General features: G+C 41.6%; 1 protein-coding gene and 1 pseudogene across 1 annotated transcript in view; both read right to left on the bottom strand.

Moving 5' to 3' along the window:
- Window positions 1-5,267: 5,267 nt before the first annotated feature.
- P3H2 (prolyl 3-hydroxylase 2) overlaps window positions 5,268-23,780 on the bottom strand; it is a 166,082-nt gene continuing 147,569 nt past the window's right edge. Inside the window, exons 10-15 of the mRNA XM_010385848.2 lie at window positions 23,522-23,617; window positions 22,832-22,982; window positions 21,822-21,939; window positions 20,738-20,813; window positions 12,921-13,061; window positions 5,268-6,554 (exon numbers count right to left, since the gene is read on the bottom strand). Coding sequence (XP_010384150.2) covers window positions 6,462-6,554; window positions 12,921-13,061; window positions 20,738-20,813; window positions 21,822-21,939; window positions 22,832-22,982; window positions 23,522-23,617 — 675 coding nt within the window. The 3' untranslated portion in view covers window positions 5,268-6,461. The remainder of the gene's footprint in view (window positions 6,555-12,920; window positions 13,062-20,737; window positions 20,814-21,821; window positions 21,940-22,831; window positions 22,983-23,521; window positions 23,618-23,780) is intronic.
- LOC115897732 lies at window positions 15,750-19,836 on the bottom strand (annotated as a pseudogene).

Genomic DNA, 23,780 nt, shown 5'->3' with positions numbered 1-23,780 from the left:
GATTCCTTCTGTTCCTCATTTGACATTGGAAAAGCTGTCATTAGTAAAGCATTACATGGCTTTCTGGTTTTATTAAAAGACTGAGTTTACCAATTGCTAGGCTTTTCAGACAATGTACCTGTGTGCTGCAATATTGTCATTATTCCCATTTCTGATATGAAAGTGTAATAATTTGAGTGAAGTAGATTGGCTCCAGATCCTGTAAGGTGGAAAGTGTCATGGACTCATGGACTCATGGGCTGGTAGAGCCCACTGACTTTAGTCTGAACGATGAATTCAGATGAATTCACTTCATCTAGTTCTGATAGTAGCTACTCCTCTGCTTTTCAGAAGGAGGCTCAGTCCTTCAGGGCTTCACACTACCCACTTGAATAATACCTCCCTTGCAAGGGAATACAATAAAACTTACTCTTTAACTGGTATTTATTAAGATTTTCACAGCATTCATTAAACTGCTTTCCCAAGGCTATCTCATTCCACTCCACCCCAAAACACCAACTTTCTGAACTCTCATTTTCTCTGAAGGCTCAATCCTTTAGAACCCAAGAAATCATTCAATTCAAATGCAACACTTTTCAGCTGAGGACACTGTGATGCAATGAGAGGTCAAGTGGCTCATTCCCACTTACTGGTGGCAGATCAAGCATGCCAGATCCAGCTTACCTGTCACCTTCTCTCCAACTTTTCCCTACCACCAACCACTCCTTTCCCGCTTGCATGACCTCTCCTCCTACCCCTATCACAATCCTCTGCCGTACCATTCACCTTACTTTAAGTTGATCATTTGTTTACATCTATTTTTTTTTCTATTTTGAGGTCCTTAAAAGAAGGGATAAAATTTTATTCATCTTTAAATGCCTCCCTATGCCTCCAACTGCATGGCCACTCAAAACTCTCTGCGAAATGAATTCATACGTGACCAGGGCTTTACGACATCACCTTCTCTGTGCCTGTTTGTTTTTTCCCATTTACACAATGAAGATGGCATTGATGTGTCTCTCAAGATAATTATGTAGTTACATATGATTGCTACGTGCTTCAAGACCATAAAAAAGCTTTATAAAGTCAACTACGATTACAACCTTTGAAACAATGGAATATACGATTAACGAGTGGAAAGAGATGAGACGTATCTGGTAATACTTATTGTCCATTCCCTATTTCTACCTCCACCCACCACCAGGTAGTAACTCAGAGGTAAAAACATAAACTTGGAATAAGAGAGGAGGGTTTACCTTGGGTCTGGATAAGATTATTAGGACCGATGTCATCACGCTGTCATCATGCAGGAAGGCACCTAAGTCTGATGAGAGAGGCCCAGGGCAAGACTCCCATATATACAGGTAACACCCAATTCACTGTTGAAATGAGTCTCAAATCAAGAAGGCACTTGGCCTTATCTATTCAAAATTGATATGCCCTTCAAAAGCAGAAGATATCAGATAATTAGAAGAGGGACTGTTAAGGTGGAAAGACTATCGAACTCTAGGCTACCCTGGCTCTGCTCTGTGGCCATTCTACCAAAAAAAAGAGAGGGTAGAGCATGTCTTCTTCACCTTTTGTTCTCCCTTCTCCTAAATGTACCATATAAAATGACTAGAAAACGTGTGTCATATGTTGACTAAATGAAGCATTCATTTAGATTTTCCTCCCCAGCAATGTGTCAGGAAAAAAAAAAAATGATAGGAACATCTTGTTTGGTTATTTTTATTGCTGGGCCTTAACAAGATTTTTGAAGCCAGAGGTGACTCATTAACCCAACTTTTCACAGCTGATGCCATCCATTGTAGTGCGAAAACAGAATCAATAGTCAGATTGTTCCCACCTTGGCTGTGCCCGGCCTCAGAGGTCAGCAGTGGGCACGGAAAACTCTGTGAATTATAAGGAGGAGGAGGTAAAGGGGAAGCTCTGACAGTGTGTAGCTCCAACCCAGCAGTGAGCTCAATGAGTGGTTGAGCTCAACCAGTAATCGTTTTGATGTTTGAAGAAATCAACCAGGTTCAGAAAAAAAAAAAAAAAACACCCTATATGTCTCCTGTTGGAAACATCAAATTATCTGGGAGTAGAGGATTTGTGGGTGGGCAATTGGAACTATGTGAGACGTCATTTCACATCACAGGTCTCTTGGCAGGAGGCAGAGAGGGCTTGGAACACGGACTTGTGGTCTGGAGCTTTTGCCAGTGGCTCCTGTTTCCCTAAAGAGCTCTGGATGTGGGAACAGGTCAACATTTTCCCACTTCTCAGCCATCCCACTGTCAGTCAGCTCAGAATGTTTCATGCTTTGGCATAAGGAATGGGTGAGGCGGCCCCATTACCTCCTTTCCTGACGTCAGTGAGGGAGTCATTCCCTGTGGCTGGCTCTCCTATGTGAAATAATTCAGCATTTGTACTTCCATTAAAATTTACAGGTATATATTATCAAATAGCACTGACTCATTCCATGGCTTCTCCTCAGCAGAGGAAGTGCCAAAAATGTTGTGATGTTGATGATGAAGAGTGCATTAAAAGTCTTAAGAGTGCATTAAAACTGAGATTTCCTTGTCAAACAATGTATACTCCGGGCTGTGAAGAAAGCCCTTCACACATTCACAGTATCACTCTGCCCTGTGTCAGTTTTTTCTAAAGAAGAAATTTAAGTTCAAGATTACTTTTGCCTTTGAGAGAGAGAAAAATGATACCGGACTAGAATCTTCTTCCCTTTTGTGAGCTCATAAAAGCAGCGCAAGGCTCAGGGTATGTCTTTTAAAATAGGGCTGAATCAAATGGAATAATCCAACTTGGATTGAATATATCACAGAGGAGAGAAGAGGAAGTATGCCAACACGCATCCCTCAGCAGGAAAATAAAAGAGGAGAAAACATTTTCTTGATTTTGTAAAATCAGACTTTTATTCACATTTATTATTTTATATTTAGTATGCCTGGAAGCATGGCCGGGGAGCAACAATCCTGATGAGGCCCAAAAGACTGTGCTTCTAGCTCAGACCTGGACACTCTGAGCCGAGTGACCCCAGGTAATCACCTCACTCCACTGCTCTCCATGTCCTCATCTGCAAAATGGACATCACAATCCACGCCCAGAATACCTCCTGGGGTTCCCAGTGTGTGAACATGCTCTGTGTTATAAGCATTCAAAACAATAATACAGGTGAAAATAAAAGCTTTGTGAGCTGCAGGCTTTTCACACAAGGGAAGGATCATCACCAAGACCGATGGTAATTCCTCAGATAACACAGATGAGATGTACTATTCATACACATTGGACTATTTAGCCTAGGCTGACTCAAGCACATTCAGCATTTTGTGAGGATTAGAAAAGACACCCTTTCTGGAAAGATATAGCCCTGCAGCTCCATAGATTGGTAAGAAGTACCATCTCTGGGCAAATAGAATAAGACATCCCTTCCACCAGTTGGACAAAGCCCTGTGCCAGGGTTCCAGCCCCCGTGGACACTCCTGCAGGCATTCTTGCACAACCGAGTTCAATAGTCCTGGCTTTAGCTCTGGCTCTGTTGCTCAAATTCTATACCCATGGGATCATCTTTACCACCTCTAAGCCTCACTTTCTACCCAAAAAGAAAGATGAAATTGAATTGGGATTTCTATGCCTTCCTTCAGCTGTAAAAGCAACAAGAGTCCTAATGGGCTTTTCCATCCTTCTACACAAGGGATTATGTACCATACGAACTGCAATTTCTAAGCTTGACTTTAAGGTGTCTGATGACACTCCCTAAATATTTGAATGAAATGATGTGTGGTTTGATGTGGAGCAGATTAAGAAGTAAACGCTTTAGTATATACATGATGTTTCAGGTGTAAAGCAACATGGTTAACCGGCAAAACAAGAATAACTACCCTGTGTTGTCAGCAAACGGCACAAGATGTGGCTCTAACACAACGACATCTATTCGGCCTTCACCCACGTTCTGTGGGACTGAATATAAGCATCAGTGAAGTCCCTGCCTCGCCCCTGGTGCCCACTGCACCCAGGAAGGGGGATTTTTAAGACGCCAAACAAGACCGTTTCTACATTGATGCCTCTTGCTGCCAGAAAACAGAAATCAGATCCTCACCCAGATCCTCCAATCAGCAAATCTGAGTGCCAACAAGCTCTCCACAGTGGGAGGACAAATAGCAATCTACCTTTGCAAAGCTCAAGAACTTGTAGGCCTAAATTTCAGTTTAAGGTTGTAAAAATCAGGTTCACACATAAAAAACCCATTCACGGCCGGGCGCGGTAGCTCACACCCATAATCCCAGCACTTTGGGAGGCTGAGGCAAGTGGATCACCTGAGGTTGGGAGTTCGATACCAGCCTGGCCAACAGAGTGAAACCCCGTCTCTACTAAAAATACAAAAATTAGCTGGGCATGGTGGTGTGCACCTGTAATCCCAGCTACTCAGGAGGCTGAGGCAGGAGAATCGCTTGAACCTGGGAGGTAGTGGAGGCTGCAGTGAGCCGAGATCGCACCTCTGCTTGTTTTCCAGCCTGGGCGACAGCGAGACTCCGTCTCAAAAAAAAAGAAAAAAAAAACCATTCACGACTCTCTAAATGTTAGCAGAAATAAATTTGGTTGTACTTGTGACTATTTCTAAAATTGGTTTTGGTTTCTTTTGTTTTTTTCTTTTTGCTTTTTGCTTTGTTCGTATTTTGAGTAGGAGGGAGGGCCTAATTACAATCAATTGTGTCATTTTCAGAGAAGGGAACTAAAGTCTGGAAAGGGAAAGAGAGTAACTCCATGTCATGCAGCAGGGCGGATTTGATAGGGCTGGGAGTATAATCCAATGCTCTTTCCACTTTCCCATGATTAAAATACAACCAGAAGGTTCAGTAAAAAACAGATGGCTCATACATCACTAACTCAAATTTTCAATTTCAATGGATGAATGTTATTAACCATTCACCAAGATTGTAAATGGCAGAAAGTAAATCTTCCCTCCAGCACCACCAAGGCAGGTGATCTCCCAGAGGCGAATGACAAAGGCTCCCTTAGGTGAGAAGAACCCCAGCCCCCATGAACTATGCCTTTGTAGTGTCTTCCTTAGAAGTGGGACCCGGAACCAAGCATGCTCTGGATCAATACCCAGGTTGGTCGCCCTCTCTGTTCTTCAAGAACGGTGTCCCCACCTTTCCTGAGGCCATTGCACCAGCTAGACCAGTCATGTCCCAATGTTGCCTCTAGGTGGTCCCAAAAGCTCCTATGTAATTACAAAACCATTCTGTGAAGATAAACCAAACATTTGGGAGAACAAAAATAAATGCCAGATATTAAAATGAGGCTCCCTTTATTAAACAAATAAGGCGCAAGCACAAATCTGTGTGCTGGATAGCAGCAATGAGGAGGGGCCCCAAAATATAAGCAGATGACGGTTAAAATCAATCAGAAATTTATTTTTCTTATGTAAGTACAAAAAACCTCTTCTCATCAGTGGACCCCACTCGTAGGCAACCTGGCCATGGTGCCCGGATGCAGGCAGTATTCAAGATTTTCTTCCAAAGTCACCAGGGTGAAAAGTCATTCTACTTCAAAATCTACATGACCTTTTAAAGTATACAACTTATAGGACAGTCCTTTCTAGAGTACTGTGGAGGATGCATCGAAGCTTCCAGTGTAAGTTTATTGTCCGGTGAAAATACCAGAGCCAAAAATTCCACCAAGGCCCTGGAAAGCCTGGAGGCCCCTCTGACTCATACAGTTATCATCCATGAGATTTCCGGAGATCATCCGTGAGATTTCCGGAGCCTGGGTGATCATGACGCCCATGATACCTGAGGCAGCATGGACTCTGCCAGGGGGTCCTCAGACCCAAAGTGGAGCTCACTTTGGAAAGTCAGAGCTCATGGCCTAAGAGGACGTGGCTGAAAGGCACAGACCAAGAAAGGGCTTCAGAGACCAGGCACATGTTAATTTTAGAACGGAAGCACACGAGAGTTGTTGTTTCCCCACCAACAAGCTTATTCTCTCTGAGCTTTTGGATTTGCAACAAATTGTGTGTGTGTGTGTGTGTGTGTGTGTGTGTGTGTGTGTGTGTGTGTGTGTGTAAGGAGGTGAACTGGGCTTTGATAGATACATGAAATGATGAAAAACCAGGAAAGAGAGCTGGGTGTGGTGGCACGTGCCTGTGGTCCCAGCTCCTTGGGAGGCTTGAAGGATCGCTTGAGCCTAAGAGTTTGAGGCTCCAGTGTGCTTTGATCACGCCACTGCCCTCTATCCTAGACAACATGGTATAGACCATGTCTTTGAGAAGAAAGAGAGAGAGAGAGAGAGTGAGAGAGAGAGAGAGAACTCAAAACAAGAAAGATAGATTGAGCGAGGCAACACAAGCATCCTTAGGAACAGAAGGGAGATCTGATGACTGACATTAACCTGTTAATTTATACCATGGCTCTGTACAAAAATAAAAAGATTCTCATAAGATTAACAATTTAAATAAATATTTGATAGAACATTCTTTCTCATTTTTATAGCTCATCTTTAGGGTTGATATTCAGTTCATGCTTCCCTTGCTGTTCTTGATCCAGGATTGCAATCACTTCATCAGCCTGTATTCGCTCCTGCAAAAAAGACAATTTACACATTTCTGTTACAAGCATAATAATCAGTCTCATCAGCAGACGCTTCCCAAACACTTCCTGGCATCCATCTGTACATGGGTTGATGCTAAATCCAGTTAAGCATTGAACACCTCCTCTTCATCCCCAGACGGATGCCTTCTCCTAACATTCCTAGGTCCTAAGCAATTACTTTCTAAGATTTCTCTCCTGCAAGAACTATTGTATGTTCAATTGCTTCCTCCCCCTTCTACTTCATGGCCCCACAGCCATCTCCAACTCAGTTCAGTGGTCAAGCTGAATTTACCATTTTCTCCCCCAAGAATCTGCTCTGTTCTTCACACAGGCTCTCTCTCAGTCAAGACCAGCATTGCTCACCTATTTGCCTTAAAAGCCTGACCATGGTTTCTTGCATCTGATAAGTCACCTGAGCCAAGTTCTATGTTCTATCTGCAGTCTCTGGCCCTTTCTCCTCAATGCCTTAAAAGGCTGACATGGTTTCTTGCATCTGATAAGTCACCTGAGCCAAGTTCTACTACTGTGTTCTATGTGCTGTCTCTGCCCCTTTCTCCTCAATGCACTATTGTTGCCGTAGTTTAGGTCAGGGTTTCTCAATTTTGGCCTGATTGACATTTTTAGACCAGATAATTATTTGTTGAGGGGTGGGAGGGTGGTGCTGCCCTGTGTACTGCAGGATGCTCAGTGACATCCCTATCCTCTCTACCTACTGTAGTAACAGGTAGTCAGTAATAACCTCCCCCATCAACCCCCAGATATTGCCAAATGCCCACTAGAGGGCACAATTGCTCCTTTTTTTTTTTTTTTTTTTTTTTTCTTTGAGATGGAATTTTGCTCGTTGCCCAGTCTGGAGTGCAGTGACGCAATCTTGGCTCACTGCAACCTCTGCCTCCTGGGTTCAAGCGATTATCCTGCCTCAGCCTCCCAAGTAGCTGGGATTACAGGCGCCCACCACCATGCCCGGCTGATTTTTTATATTTTTAGGAGAGACAGGTTTTCACCATGTTGGTCAGGCTGGTCTCAAACTCCCAACCTCAGGTGATCCACCCTCCTCGACCTCCCAAAGTGCTGGGATTACAGGAGTGCGCCACCGTGCCCGGCCAATCGCTCCCTCTTGAGAGCCACTGTTGTAAACCCTCATCATCTCTTAATTACTGCCGCAGGCTCCAAATTGCTCTCCCTGTTTCACTACTCACCCTCACATGCTTCTAATGAATCCTATGGGCTTAAATCTGATTATATCTCTTTCCTGCCCACAGTTCTTCAATGGGTCCCTATTGCTTGCAGTTCCAGGTCTACTTCTCTTGGTGTGCTTATAAGAAGCTGCCTTATACCTGTCTCTTATTCATACCTTGCTCTCTTCTTTAGCTCTATTTTGTCTTCTTTCTCCTCACCTTATATTCCAACTTCTTAACTTACCTCAAGCTCCCTGAATGTAACACTTTCAAAAGAATTCCCTAATCTGATTCATGAATTAAGTGTTTCTCTGGATGTTCCCGTTATATTCTACACTTCCTTTTATTCCTCACATTAATCCATCAGCAGGTCCAGTTGGTCTACCTCCAAATTGTATCTGAAACCTTCCATCTCTTTTTACTTTCTCTATTACTACTCCAGTCTAAGCCCATATGTTAGCTAAAGTAATCTTCTGCATCCTGTAACTCTCCAGGACCGGAGATGTGTGTGTGTGCTGGGGTTGGGGGACTACAGTGACTTTCCACTACTTAGAATAAAGTTCACATTTCCTAATACGTCTGTGGAATCTGGCTCCTGCCTCCTCCATGTGCTCTATTCATGCCACTCTCCCTCTTGTCTGCCATATTCCAGATGCTCTGACTTTCTTTGTTTCTTGGCGACTCCAAACATCTTATTGTCTCTGTGCCTTTGCAGCTTGTCCTCTGCCTGGAATACTCTCCTCCAGACATTTATCTTAGTGGACTTCTCATGTCTTAGGTTTCAGCTCACATGCCACTTGTTTGGCGAGGCCTCACAATTTGCCGCTCCTACCCTTTCACTCCAAAATTAGTTGTCTTGTTCCATTTTCCACACATCATTGGTCACTATCTGAAAATCTCTTGATTATTTATTTATTTATTTATTTTACTTTTCGGGGATCTGTTTCCTTCCACTAGAATGTAAGCTCGAGAAGAGCAAGGCGTCTTATCTTCTTGGTCCCTGCTGTATTTTCAGTGCTCAGAAAAGCCACTGACATTTGGCAAGATTTCTATTTTCTTTGATGAGTAAATGTATAAATGGATGAAGCCTTTCTCTGTCTAAAATGCCTCTCCCTAAAGAAATTGATCTTTTAAAGCTTTTGTTCAAATGTCATCTCCTCAAAGAAGTCTTTTTGGATTGCTTTTTTTATATCTCTCAAACCATGCATTTGCTGCTAAGGATTCTTACCAAACCTTGCCTTGTGATTTAATTAGTTGGGTCCTTGTATTATTTCTCCAATTTGACTTCAAGCTCCTTGAAAATCGTCCTTATAGGCCAGACGCGGTGGCTCAGCTTGTAATCCCAGCACTCTGGGAGGCTGAGGTGGGCGGATCACGAGGTCAGGAGATCGAGACCATCCTGGCTAACACGGTGAAACCCCGTCTCTACTAAAAAATACAAAAAATTAGCCGGGCGTGGTGACGGGCGCCTGTAGTCCCAGCTACTCGAGAGGCTGAGGCAGGAGAATGGCGTGAACCTGGGAGGCGGAGCTTGCAGTGAGCCGAGATTGTGCCACCGCACTCCAGCCTGGGCCACAGAGCGAGACTCTGCCTCAGAAAAAAAAAAAAAAAAGAAAATAGGAATGATATCCTACTAGTGTGCATTCCCCATAGGCAGTCTTTAACGCAGTGCCCGGGCACAGTAAGTTAAATTATAAATAACTATTTTATGAGTTGAAAACAAAGCCCCTTTCATGCAAGAGCTTATAATAAAAAACGTTGACAAAAAGGCAATTAAAAGGACCAAATATACTAAATAACAGAAAACTAAATTGCTGCCACATCTAAGTAAAAAGCCTGAGTACTACTTTACAAATATAAGGAAAACAATCTTTTCTTTTCTTTTTTTGAGACAAAGTCTCACTCTGTTGCCCAGGTTGGGGTGCAGTGGTGTGATCTTGGCTCACAGTAACCTCCACCTCCTGGGTTCAAACGATTCTCCTGCCTCAGCCTCCCCAGTAGCTGGGATTACAGGCATGTGCCACCACGGCTGGCTAATTTTTGTAATTTTAGTAGAGAGGGCGGGGTTTCGCCATGTTGGCCAGGCTGGTTTCGAACCCCTGACCTCAGGTGATCTACCCACCTCGGCCTCCCCCAAGTGCTAGGATTACAGGAGTGAGCCACTGGGCCCGGACGAGGAAAACAATCCTGATGCTTAACAAATGGACACACACATAAAGCTTTCACATCTGTTGACCACAAAAAATTATTGTAATCCTGTCTCTCATTAAGGGAAAGAAATTCAAGAGCTGGAACCAATATATATGAAGCTTTGAACATCCTTGCATCCTTAAAAAGATGTTGCTAAATACTCCTTGAGAACTGAGATGCTTTAAAGTAATTCATACTAAGCACGAGAATTGACCAGCTCTAATGACTTCTTCATAGGTAGGCTTTTTTTTTTTTTTTTTTTTTTTCTCAGAGATTCAATCTGAAAAAAGACGTCTAGGCCAGGAACTCCCAAACTCTGCTGCTGCACGTTCGAATCACCTAGGGAGCTTTTAAAACTCCCGAAACACAGATGTTAGTTCGTAAAGCTCAATAGATGATTTCCACGTGTAGCAAACAATCGTTCACAGCCTGGGATAATTTAGCTGCGGAAAAGGTTCTGCTCATTTCCCACTGTGGCCACTAGATGCCGCTACGGCCCGAAGACTGGAGAGGTTTTCTAGTACTTTTCCACCAGAGGAAGGGCCATTGGCACTGATGTTTCCTGATTACAAAGGAGCAAAGAGAACTTACTTTGGGTTCGCTTATTTTGAGAGAACAATACCTTGGAAGAGAGAGTTTGGATAGTGAATGATGAAATAAATGTCTGCTGAACTGAATACTAAAATAGTGAGGTAATTTTTCAATAATTTTATCTTCACTGTCTACCCATTTACGTAGGTTCCTTAGTTTAAAAAAAAAAAATACTTTGATGGAATGCTGGCATTTTGGAGATGGAAAATACCAGGATATAAAGTAATGATAGGGGAAGGCAATTGTTTGCTGCCCCTTGAGATTTTCAGGACTCTGTGCTCTGGTCCTTTTGTTAGGGTTATTCTTTCTTTCTTTCTTTTCTTTTTTTTTTTTTTTTTTTGAGATGGAGTCTCGCTCTTGTCACCCAGGCTGGAGTGCAGTGGAGTGATCTCACCTCACTGCAACCGCAGCCTCCACTTCCTGGGTTCAAGCAATCCTCCTGCCTCAGCCTCCCAAGTAGCTGGGATTACAAGCGTGCGCCACCAAGTCCGGCAAATTTTTGTATTTTTCGTAGAGACGGGGTTTCCCCATGTGGCCAGGCTGGTCTCCAACTCCTAACCTCAGGTGATCCACCCACCTCGGCCTCCAAAAGTGCTGGCATTACAGGTGTGAGCCGACGCGCCCAGCCAGGGCCATTTTTTCTGTGCCTAGTTATCCTCTTCGCTTCTAGGTCTGAGCTTCTAGAAGTCTTCCTTGATTCCCTGCCACAAAACGTATACTGCTGTCTTCTTATAGCCTATTCACTAGCTGATCTGTCCAAGCTCCTCATAGTCCAGGACCTTGTTCTGTTCACCCGTCTACCCCTAAAGCCTACCTAGCAGAGTTTCCCAGGCAGATAATAATAGCTCTTCTGTACAATCAAAGGTCATAATAGGTCTTTTGTAAAATATATGAAAGAATGGCTTAGGGAATGTGGCAAACACTTTGTGAGCTAGATTTGATGGTGAAAAGTATATGAGAAAAAGGCATTATTTTTAAATAGTTTCTGATGACATTGGATTCAGTTCAGAAAACTAAGAAGGAAAACTGGATAGAATGCCAGTTTTAAGAATAGAATTTCATAGCCCATCAATACTTGGGGCTGGAGAAGATTTGGAGGTCATCCATTTAAGCCTCTGCTACGATGTTTTAGATTCCATTTCAGCGTTCCATGCCAAGCAGTTGCCTGGGCTTTGATTGGAGCCATCCAATCAGCGCTTCCAAAGCAGACAATTCTGCCAAACTGTGGTGACTATTTGAAAGTTATTCCTTGGATTGAGCCCAAATTTTCCCTCCAGGGCTTCTATCCATTGGTCTTAATTCTTGCCTCTGCAGCTCCACAAGTAAAGACGATGACATCTGCCCATGGGCTTCCAAAATGATGAGATCATGGTCTCCTCCTAGCTAAGTGTCCTCAGCTACTTTGCATATAATAATATTTAAATATTTAATGTAATAATAGTAATAAGTAATAATAATCTTTTAGGTTTCCTTGCCGTCTTTCAAATACGTTTCATAAATGATTCAATACTATTTCTTATGATTTGCGAGAAAACAAATCAGTCTTCTGGGTGACCAATAAAAAGTGATTCCTCCCTGATGCCACAGGGTTTTTGTTTTTGTTTTGAGACAAGAGTCTTGCCCTGTTGCCCAGGCTGAAGTGCAGTGGTGTGATCTCGGCTCACTGCAATTTACGCCTCCCAGGTTCAAGCGATTCTCCTGCCTCAGCTTCCCAAGTAACTGGAACTACAGGCGCCTGCCACCACATCCAGCTAATTTTGTATTTTTAGTAGAGATGGGGTTTCAGCATGTTGATCAGGCTGGTCTCGAACTCCTGACCTCAAGTGATCCACCTGCCTTGGCCTCCCAAAGTTCTGGGATTACAGGAGTAAGTCACAGCTCCCAGGCTTACAATTTGTTAATAAGCTCAAGACAGATTAGTGACTATCAAATATCATTGACATAGCTATTTCTACAAACACCTTCACTTATTAGAACATATCTGATTAAGAACTGGCCGGGCGCAGTGGCTCAAGCCTGTAATCCCAGCACTTTGGGAGGCCCAGGTGGGTGGATCATGAGGTCAGGAGATCAAGACCATCCTGGCTAACAGGGTGAAACCCCGTGTCTACTAAAAATACAAAAAATCACCCGGGTGAGGTGGCGGGCACCTGTAGTCCCAGCTACTGGGGAGGCTGAGGCAGAAGAGTGGCGTGAACCTGGGAGGCGGAGGTTTCAGTGAGCCAAGATCGCGCCATTGCACTCCAAGGGTGACAGAGCGAGACTCTGTCTCAAAAAAAAAAAGAACTACCTTTACCCTCTTCTCTTCCTCAGATGGAGCAATTTAAAGGACTTTTCAGATGAAGCAGTTGATGAAGCAAGTCTAATTGGCTTTCTGGGTGGGTGAGAAACTCACCAATTCTCTATAAAGTGGGTCCAAGGTGAACCACAGAGCCACAGCACACCTCTTTCCCTTGGTGACTGCCTTCACCCCATGAGGGTTCTCCCCTCCAGATGAGAAGCTGATCATGCGCCCACATTTTGGTTTTATAGAAGCCTGAGAAAGAAAGAAAAAATTAGACCTTCAACTGCTGTATCATAAACATTTCCACAACTCCTGCCTCTCTGGCCTATGAGATTATTTGAGTTAAGCACTGAAGTGAAGAATAAAGGAATCCTGTGATTGAAGATGATGTAAATTATCTCAGTTTTCTCACCTGTAAAACAAAGGTAAGCTCAAAATAATATATACCTCAGAAAATAAAAAAAAATTTTCAAGAAAGATGTGTAGCAAAGTCCACATACATAGTAATCATTCAATACATGCTATATGGTAGCCTGCAAATTCAAAGGCGGCAAAGTTTTTCTCCCATAATTCATTTCTGTAGCTTTCACACTAGCAAAGCATCTGGATACAAGGTAGGTGTCCACTCCATACTTGTGGAATTAACAAACAGAACACCTGCAGTGCTGCCAAAGTTCTGTTATTGATCTAGGTAGGGGTTACATGAGTGTATATGCTTTCTAATTTTTAAATTGTACATTCATGGTTTATGTGCTTTTCATAATATAAACATTTTTAAAAGTCAAAAGTCATAATTCTGTATATTTCCTTTACACTATTGTTTCCCAGTGATCTTTTAGGCATTGTTTGAACATCTCCAGTGGTGAGAACCCGACATCCCTTGGTGTGGCCTATTCGCCATCGCCTTTAAGTGTTTTAAGATTGACACAGTCCTTCGCAGCCTATACACTGCTCAGGTGGAGTTGTCTACAGCGTTTAGGTAGAAGAGCATAGTGAGAGAAAAAGAAATACTGCTGGGCTCACTGAGCCAGGGTAGAATATCAAACAAGCTGCCTCTTCAAGTTGAGTGAGTTTAAGCAACTGTGTATTACAGGCCTTGCTTCTGTGTTTAAAGAAGTGTCTCAGGTGAGTAGCGTCCATTTTGTCTTTCTTGGGAAATACAGAAACTTGATTATTCCTCTGTATAGCTCAGAAAAATAAAGTAAAACTAGAAAGGCGGCACTAGCCATTTTACTAGGTGAGAACATGGACTGGTTCTAACTAGCCATTTTCTGAATTGACTTGAGTTGACACATGCCCATAAATCTTTGGTTTCCTTCTGCATAAAATGAGCTGGCTGGTTTTTCACTGCTAGCTTCAGGAAGAATATTAGAAAAATTTCCTGAAGTCCTTGATCGCTACATAACATAGGTACTCCCGGACTATGTGACTCCATATGGAAGGTCAGAGGTAGGTGGAGCAGTCAGAAAGCCAGAGAGACAGGTGGGCGCATATGTGTTTATGTGTGCACGTGTGTTTGTGTCTGTGTGAGTCTGCATGTGTGTGTATATGTGACTTGTGAGTGTTAAAGGGAAGAGCAGGAAAAAAGCAGTTTCTCGCTATTCTCGTATTCACAATAACTGAAGAGTGATTTGTCTTTGCTGGAATTGCTTTTCCTAAGCAGCTTTACCAAGGCAACTTTTCTGATGTACATCTAGAGAGTTCACTAGTTAGTGGTATCCTCAGTATCAATCTGATTCTGTTTTTCTGGAGAAGGAATTTGTACATTTCCACATAGAAACAGCAAAATAAGCGAAATGTAAAACATATGAAGTAAGATAGAAAAGCCATCTGAGTAAGTGGCCTTGGGATGTTTGAATTTCAGGTGTTCTGGGCTGCCCACTCCCTGGTGCTGGTCAGGACTCCCTCAAACACGCGTTTGCCAGTGCTTCTGTGTGATTACCAAGTCTTGGTAACATCTTATAAGGCTAAAGAAAGGGTGTGGGGACAAATTAGTTTTTCTTTCTTCTGGAATTGAAAGTACTTTTAAACATGAATAACTTTGGGAAAGTTTAGGAAAAGATGCTGTGAACTGCATGAGGCAGTTGGAACTGATTACAGGTGTGGATTCACAAGGATCTCTAAGACCCATCTCATCACACAGCATACATCAATTGCTACATGTCAGGTATTTGGAGGAATAAACAAGCTTTAGTGAACCTGCTTCCATGTGTCACATTGTTTCTATAGCAAAAATATGTTGTGAAGTTTAGATAAATGATTATAAACATACTTTTGTAACACAGCCCCGTTTATACTGAATTTAATTTTTCATGAAACAAATGGAACTCATTAATTTTTATCTTCTTTGAACCTGCACAGAGAAACCAACATCCTTGAATTCCCAGGTCTCATAAACAAATGCTGCTATTGAAAAGAACCCACGTATCTTCCAAGTATACTAAGCATAATTCAAGATAATCCTTTTGCTTTCCGTCTAACTGATGATTGATTTAGAAAAGCATTTGTGGCCGGGCGCGGTGGCTCAAGCCTGTAATCCCAGCACTTTGGGAGGCCGAGACGGGCGGATCACGAGGTCAGGAGATCGAGACCATCCTGGCTAACACGGTGAAACTCCGTCTCTACTAAAAATACAAAAACTAGCCGGGCAAGGTGGCGGGCGCCTGTAGTCCCAGCTACTCGGGAGGCTGAGGCAGGAGAATGGCGTGAACCCGGGAGGCGGAGCTTGCAGTGAGCTGAGATCTGGCCACTGCACTCCAGTCCGGGCGACAGAGCGAGACTCCGCCTCAAAAAAAAAAAAAAAAAAAAAAAAAAAGAAAAGCATTTGTGCTGTAATTGTCTTTAATAAAAGAAAATTTTCAGCCACCTTTCAGATAATTATACAACTTCTAGATTTTTCCAAAGTAAAGGACTCAGAAGACTTTGCTTCCTTGTGTTGCCTCAAGTTATGCCATTTCTCTGCTCCATTTGTCCCTCCACAGTCAAAGGGAAACTAAAACAGAAAAATACCCATTTCTTGTTGTTGTTGTTGTTGTTGTTGTTGTTGTTACCGGTACTAGAATAAACTTCCTGTGGGGAAGGAATAAGAACTGGCTTATGTAAGAATTCTAGTTATCTACATTATTCCCTAAAATGGCATTGTATGCATTAATATGAAGTATAACTCATCTGAGGAAATAAATGTTCTCAAACAGGAACTTCTGGATTAAAAAATTGTTTAAATCAGTTTTACTTATTTTAGGGGAGGCTAGATTCAGAGTTTTAAAAAATAGCTATAGATTTTAATTAAAATTGTAGCACTCTAAAAGGAGAATATTATCTGCTTCCACATCTTTAAAAAGCAGAATTCCAGTTAACTTGACATGCAACAGTTAATGAAACAGTTAATGAAAAGTTAATGAATGCTTTGGAAAGCATTTCCAAATATGGCCACTAGATGGAGGAGAAGCGAAGAAATCTTTTCAACCACCTGTCTGACTCTTTGAAACTGCGAAATGCCAGTATTTTTGTACCTCAGTTTCAGTGTTAGCAGAGACTAGAAATAAAATGCTTCCTATACACAAGCTTTCCCAGAAGTGAAAAAAAAAAAAAAACTGGATTTTAAACTCCAATACAGATCGTCAGTCCTGATTTATCAGATTATGGAGCATTAAATTACTCCCATATTAACATTTAAGCTTTTTACCTCATGAAGTGAGGCATCATGACTTTTTAAGATACATTACTGTATGAAGTTACATGAAATACTTTTTCTTAGTTATTACAATGTTTCTAGACAATTTTAACCAGAATCCTTGTAGGAATCACCTTTAAACCCAGTAATACATACTTTTTGATATTATCTGCTTATACCACAGTACTGTGTCATGAATGACATATGTGTGTCATGAATGATACATATGTTTCACTAATGAGAAAAGCATGTAAGCTAAGAGGGACAAGCATAAAATTCAAGAAAAGTTTAGAAATAGCTTCTATAATGCCAAAATTTTGAAGTTTATCACATACATATCCCAACTACTTAGATTTTGTATGGTGGTAAGAGATACCTGGTAATCTATAATCTGCTTACTTCCTCAATTGGACATTTTTTTTTATTATACTTTTAAGTTCTGGGGTACCTGTGCAGAATGTGCAGGCTTGTTACATAGGGATACAGGTGCCATGGTGGTTTGCTGCACCCATCAAACCATCACCTACATTAGGTATTTCTCCTAATGCTATCCCCCTGACAGGCCCTGGTGTGTGATGTTCCCCTCCCTGTGCCCATGTGTTCTCATTGTTCAACTCCCACTTATGGGTGAGAACATGCGGTGTTTGGTTTTCTGTTCCTGTGTTTGTGTGCTGAGAATGATGGTTTCCAGCTTCATCCATGTCCCTGAAAAGGACATGGACTCTGTTGCGGGAAGTCAGGGACCCCGAACGGAGGGACCAGCGTCAAAATCGAGAGAATGAACAAGCCTTCATCGCCATGGCACATTTATATAAAAAGAAAGGGAGAGATGTTGCGGGAAGTCAGAGACCCCAAACGGAAGGACCAGCTGAAGCCACGGCAGAACAAAAATTGTGAAGATTTCATGGACATTTATTAGTTCCCCAAACTTTTATAATTTCTTATGCCTGTCTTTACTGTAATCTCTGAACATAAACTGTGAAGATTTCATGGACACTTATCACTTCCCCAATCAATACCCTTGTGTTTTCCTATGCCTGTCTTTACTTTAATCTCTTAATCCTGTCATCTTCTTCGTAAACTGAGGAGGATGAATGTAGCCTCAGGACCCTGTAATTGTGTCAACTGCACCAATTGTTTGTAGAGCATGTGTGTTTGAACAATGTGAAATCTGGGCATCTTTAAAAAAAGAACAGGATAACCGTGATGTTCTGGGAACAAGAGAGGTAACTTTGAGCTGGCCGCCGGTGAGCCGGATGGAACAGAGCTATATTTCTCCTCTTTCATAAGCAAATAGGAGATATATCACTGAATTCTTTTTCTCAGCAAGGAACATCCCTGAGAAAGAGAATGCACCCTGAAGATAGGCCTATAAATGGCCCCTTTAGAAGGCGTGCCGTCTTTTATGGTCGAAGCCAAAGGAATGAAATAAGCCCTGGTCTCCTGTAGCACTCCCAGGCTTATCAGGACAAGGAAAATTCCTGCCTAATAAATTTTGGTCAGACAGGTTGTCTGCTCTCAAACCCTGCTTCCTGATAGGATGTTATCAATGACAATACGTGCCTGAAACTTCATTAGCAATTTTAATTTCACCTCATCCGGTGGTCCTGTGATCTCGCCCTGCCTCCATTTGCTTTGTGATACTTTATTACCTTGTGAAGTATGTGATCTCTGTGACTCACACCCTATTCATGCACTCCCTCTCCTTTTGAAAATCACTTAGAAAAACTTGCTGGTTTTACGGCTTGGGGAACATCATGGATCCTGCCGACATGTGATGTCTCCCCCGGACACCCAGCTTTAAATTTCTCTCTCTTGTGCTCTTTCCCTTTATTTCTCAACCCAGCTGAGACACTTGGGAAATAGAAAAAAACCCACGTTAAACATCAGGAGTGGGTTCTCCTGATAGAACTCATCCTTTTTTATGGCTGTGTAGTATTCCATAGTGTACATGTGCCACATTTTCTTTATCCAGTCTATCATTGATGAGCATTTGGGTTGGTTCCAAGTCTTTGCTATTGTGAACAGTGCTGCAATAAACATCCATGTGCATGTATCTTTATAGCAGAATGATTTATAACCCTTTGGGTATATACCCAGTAATGGGATTGCTGGGTCAAATGGTATTTCTGGTTCTAGATCCTTGAGGATCTCCACACTGTCTTCCACAACGGTTGAACTAATTTACACTTCCACCAACAGTGGAAAAGCATTCCTATTTCTCCACATCCTCTCCAGCATCTGTTGTTTCCTGCCTTTTAATGATCGCAGTTCTAACTGGTGTGAGATGGTATCTCATTGTGGTTTTGATTTGCATTTCTCTAATGACCAGTGATGATGAGCTTTTTCTCATATGTTTGTTTGTTGGCCACATAAATGTCTTCTTTTGAGAAGTGTCTGTTCATATCCTTCTCCTACTTTTTGATGGGGTTGTTTGCTTTTTTCTTGTAAATTTGTTTAAGTTCTTTGTAGATTCTGGATATTAGCCCTTTGTCCGATGGATAGTTTGCAAAAATTTTAAAACAGAAAACTAGGCTATATTCTTCAGGCTCTGGAGGGTTTTTGACCATTCCATGGACCCTACTGAGGTATGGTAGTGAGCAGTAAACTTTTGGCTTTACTAGCATTTTCTTTCAGGGTCTTTAAGTCCGAGTCCACCAAAACTAATTCCTTGTGCTCCTTCCACCAGTCATAATCTGTCACCATGGTGATACTCGCATAACAAATTCCAGCCTCCCTAGCAAGGGCCACCTCTGGAACTGTGGGCATGTTGATAGCATCTACCCCCAGGTGCAGAACATGCAGCTGTCTGCCCAAGAGCTAAAACGAAGTCCCTCAGTTGTGACCACTGTCCCCTTTGAATGGCACCAGAGTCCTAGCTTCTTAGCCGTCTCTATAAGAACCTCTCTCATTTGGGGGCAAAACGGCTTGGCTATTGGAATATGGCACAGTCCTCTGGCACAAGAATGACTTCCATCCTAGAAGGACTGAGGTCTCAAAGAGGTCCTGTCAATGAACTGATCAATGATGACAATATCGCCAGGTTGAATCTCCTCCCTCAAAGAGCCACAAGCTGTGGTCCCTATGACACGAGTACAGCCCTCTTCCTTCCAAGCCCAGACATTCGCCTGGTAGCTGAGCTTGGAAGGCTTGATGGTGTGCTGCCTCCCATGCCTTGCAAGGAGGATACAATCAACATTTTTTTATCTTCCCCAAAATTCAGGCATCAGATGGCTTGCCAAATGAAGTATCCACATATTTTTCAGTTCTTCCTTCTAAAATTTCTGGATCATCCAGGCCTGTTGCACCAATTATTACAATCTTCATGGCAGTGGTGGTGGTGCTTGAGGCCATGTCTGCACGGGAAAGGAAGCTGCAGTGGGTGAGCACTCGGGACTAAGGGAACGAAGTGGGCCAAAGAGCGGCAGCTGTTGAAAATATGTTTTTCTACCATTGTGTACGCTCTTCGGCTTACAGACCAAAGGATGCTAACTATATGGTCGTTAAGTAGGCTTCTTTCCAAAGGCATAGGTTTGCTTAGGAAGATGGCGGTTAAATTGAACTTTTGATTTACTCTTTATTTACATATTTGTGTGTGTGTGTGTACACCAATTTTCAGGTATAGGTTTATTACATACAGTCACAATCATATATCTCTCTATGCATATATATATGCATATGTGTGTGTGTGTGTGTGTGTGTGTATGGCCATGTCTGCATGGGAAAGGAAGCTGCAGTGGGCATATATATACACACACACACACACACCTGTATGTATAGGTATATATACACACACATACACACATATATGATAATTTTTGTAAATAGATATTTGAAAGCCAATGTTCAGTCCAAGTATGTAGAACACTGGGTTACTTGAAAGACACCTTATAGAATCATTTGACTTATTCTAGACTTGGGTGACTTAGGAACTGATGTTCCTATGTTTCCATCAGATTACTTGACAAATAATTAGAAGATCTAGGTTTTGGTTCCAAGTCTAACACTAACTGGCTATACAATCGTGATAAAATGCTTAATATCTCAATTCTTTAATTTACTCATTTTTACAACGTACTAGATTTTTATGGCTACTTCTAACAGTTTATGATCTATACATTTACTGAGACTCTCTTAACCTCTTGAAATCTTGAGCTCAGAAGTATTTGAAATCCAACAGTCTGTAAGTCCTTAGAAAAACGGCAATACTGGGCTAAAAAATACTAAATAAGTATGCAAGAATAGGTTTACTTACAGTCACAGTCTTAGCATCCATCTCGGTGAATATGAATTCTCCTCCTTCAAAGTCATCATTCATATATAGGAGAGCACTAGAAGAACGAAGAGAAAACCATTTGTCTTCTTATATGCTTATGATAGCATGGTCATAGAATACTGAAGACTGCTGATGTACCGTCCAGCCTCCATTAGTAAGTTTCCTTTGAATTAGACATTGATATAATTGGCCCTCCAAACTCTTAAAGAGAAGATCAGATAGAATTTGGGTTATACCTCTGAAGAGGTTACTTATTCCACCTTTATTAAAATTGTAATCATATTTCAAAGCTTGTCTCATATTTCACTTCCTCCACAGAAAACCTAACTAGTTTTAATTTAATCTAGCCCTCTGAACCTGCCCACCTATTTACAACTCTTCTTCCCTTATATAACTCTAAAGGATTTTTGTTTGTTTGTTTTGTTCTTGTTGTTGTTGTTTTTCTCTTTAACTTGCTGGAGAATTCCTTGTGGCCCAGCCACGCCTTGCAGATAGCGGGCACTTAATAAATGTTTTGGAATAGAGTACAGTGTAGTCACAATGAACACATGGTGATTATAACTCCTGATTCCTTACACACTGAAATATCTCTCAGTAGGTTAAGACATTCTTTTCTCCTGAGTTTCTAGTGTCTTATTTGTAAAATGCAGACATCGTTCTTCTTGGGTGTGAATAGATACGTGATGTGATAAAGTCCTTATGTAGGCCAAGACTCCATGCCCTTGTATTCTGACTGAAATACACATACTACAACGAATGTTCCAGGGAGAACAGGAATTTAAAAAAAAAAAAAAAAAAAAAAAAAAAAACATAAAACTTACTTTTCATATTAAAACAAAATGGACATTTTGTGAAATGGGATGCAAAATGTACCCAATGTTTAAGATGCAAGTGAGATGATAATCCCACTTATTGGTTATGGCAGCTGCTTCAGAAGATTATCTGAGAATTTCTGCCTCGGAGAGATGAACACGACATCAAGCAAAACAGAGCACCTTTCTGGTTTTCATTGTTTGAAAACTGTTAGGTAAAAGCTTTGTTTTGAAGCAGATTCTAGCTATACCTATAGTCTCGAAATGTGTAAGCAGGAGGCTCTTTCCAGCATTCATTGGCCTCTGGATCCAGCAAACAGTTGTCAGCATGGATGGGATGACTGAGGTCATTTCTTCTATCCTGCTGACCTGCCAGAAAAGGGAATAGGGAAGAACAAGAAATGAAGTGCAGCAACTTCCACCAAAGTAACTGACAATCTCTCTTCTCCCAGTCCTGATGATCGTTGCAAATGAGGGGAGGCGGACAACAGGAAAGAATAGATAAAAGAACAGTGGACAAGTAGTTGAGTCTCTGGTCTGGTTCTGGTATGAAGTGGCTGTGAAACCTTGAGCATGTCACACCTGTCTTTTCAGCTATAAAAGTTATTTCTGATATAAACATACATGAACAAATTCCATGCATTTCATGGGTTGTACTTCATGTAGGGCAGCAAAACAATGGGGAGGAAGTGAAAATTAAAAAAAAAAAAAAAAGATTTAATTCAGCTAAAACTTCCCAAGTGTAAAAGTCTACTCCTGTGACATCATTCTCCTCCCGCCGCCCCATTCCGGGGGGCATAAGACACAGGGGGGCATAAGACATAGAGGAGAAATAATGATGAGCAGGGACTGAGGAGGTCTCTGTGTTTTCAAGATTATTTCTTGCAATCATCCCTTCATCTTCTATGCTTCCACTTAATGCTGGTAGACATCATGGTGACTGTGATTTCCATGTTCCTGATTCCTCAAAATGGCAAACCTACAGCAGAAGAGCTTTTTTTTTTTTTTTTTCAAGACTTCAGCCATTGGGGAACATTGATTTGGAAGGGAAAATGTTCAGAATGAGGGTTTTCTGGAACTTCAGAAAACCAAAATGAAGAAACAGAGAGAAGCAGAATGAGAGTTCATAAGCTACTTTTGTTTTAGAAATCTAGAATTCATCTAAAATATTAATCTACCCTGCTGTAGAGCTTTGTTTCACCTTGTTTCATTTCCCAATGTATTGTGGGTAAAAGGGAACCATTTCAGACTGGAATCTCACCAGACAGGGCTGTTCGGCAGACCATGTGTGTATAGGAAAAATACAGAGTTGAGTTCAGCATAAAATAAGATTCTACAATCCTTCGAGCCTTTTCACTGATGTCATAAAACAGACGAGCACTCTTCAGTGGGACTCGACCTTCATAACCAGACTAAAAAAACAAAGAACATGAGAAACAAATGGGTTCATTGGAGGATGTAAGAAAAGCAGGCACTACATTGCATTGAGCCAACATAGAATTATCATGTCTGCATTGACTAATGGGAAGACTACTACGTGTTTGTGGATTTCGGTTAGGACATTGTGCCATTGGAATAAACTTCCCAATAGCAGATGGAAAGCTAAAAGCTACTTGGTTCCTCTTCTCTTCTATTATAATATGTTCTACTGTCCTCTCTAACAACCCTTCCTGCAGTAGAGAATAATGACTTGTTTGAATATGTTTTCACTATTAGATCATGATCTTACAAAGAAGGCTTGTATACTTTTTGTCAGGAAATCTAAAGTTTGATAAGTTGATGCCTGAATGGAGGAATGATTAAATACAATGAAGGTTCCATTTCACACTTGCTTTCTTCAACTGTTCTGATAGGTGCATATTTGAAACTTTTTTCTCTCCTATATCTGCCGTTTACAGAAGCCTGAGGCTGACACGAAGGAATTCCAACCCAAAAGAAGTTAAGACTTTACTTTGAGCGCTTTCAGGACAGTTGCACCTTCAAACTTTTCATTGGGCGTATGGGGTGAAGTTTTTCCTCTGTATCCATCACCAACAAGCATGATTCCCTGGAAGCAAATACAAGAAGATGCTTCATCAATGATAACTATGAATTCATTGGGTCACTTTCTGCTTTGGCTGCCAGAAAGCTGAGAACTCTAGTCAGTGCTAAGAACCATCTCCATTTTATTCCAAGATGCTGGTATAACTATTTCTTTTAATTAAAAGAGA

Source organism: Rhinopithecus roxellana, chromosome 1 (assembly GCF_007565055.1).
Source record: "Rhinopithecus roxellana isolate Shanxi Qingling chromosome 1, ASM756505v1, whole genome shotgun sequence".
Taxonomy (NCBI): Eukaryota; Metazoa; Chordata; class Mammalia; order Primates; family Cercopithecidae; genus Rhinopithecus; species Rhinopithecus roxellana.
The sequence above is the reverse complement of the archived record's forward strand: the minus strand, read 5'-3'. Positions and strand labels throughout refer to the sequence as shown.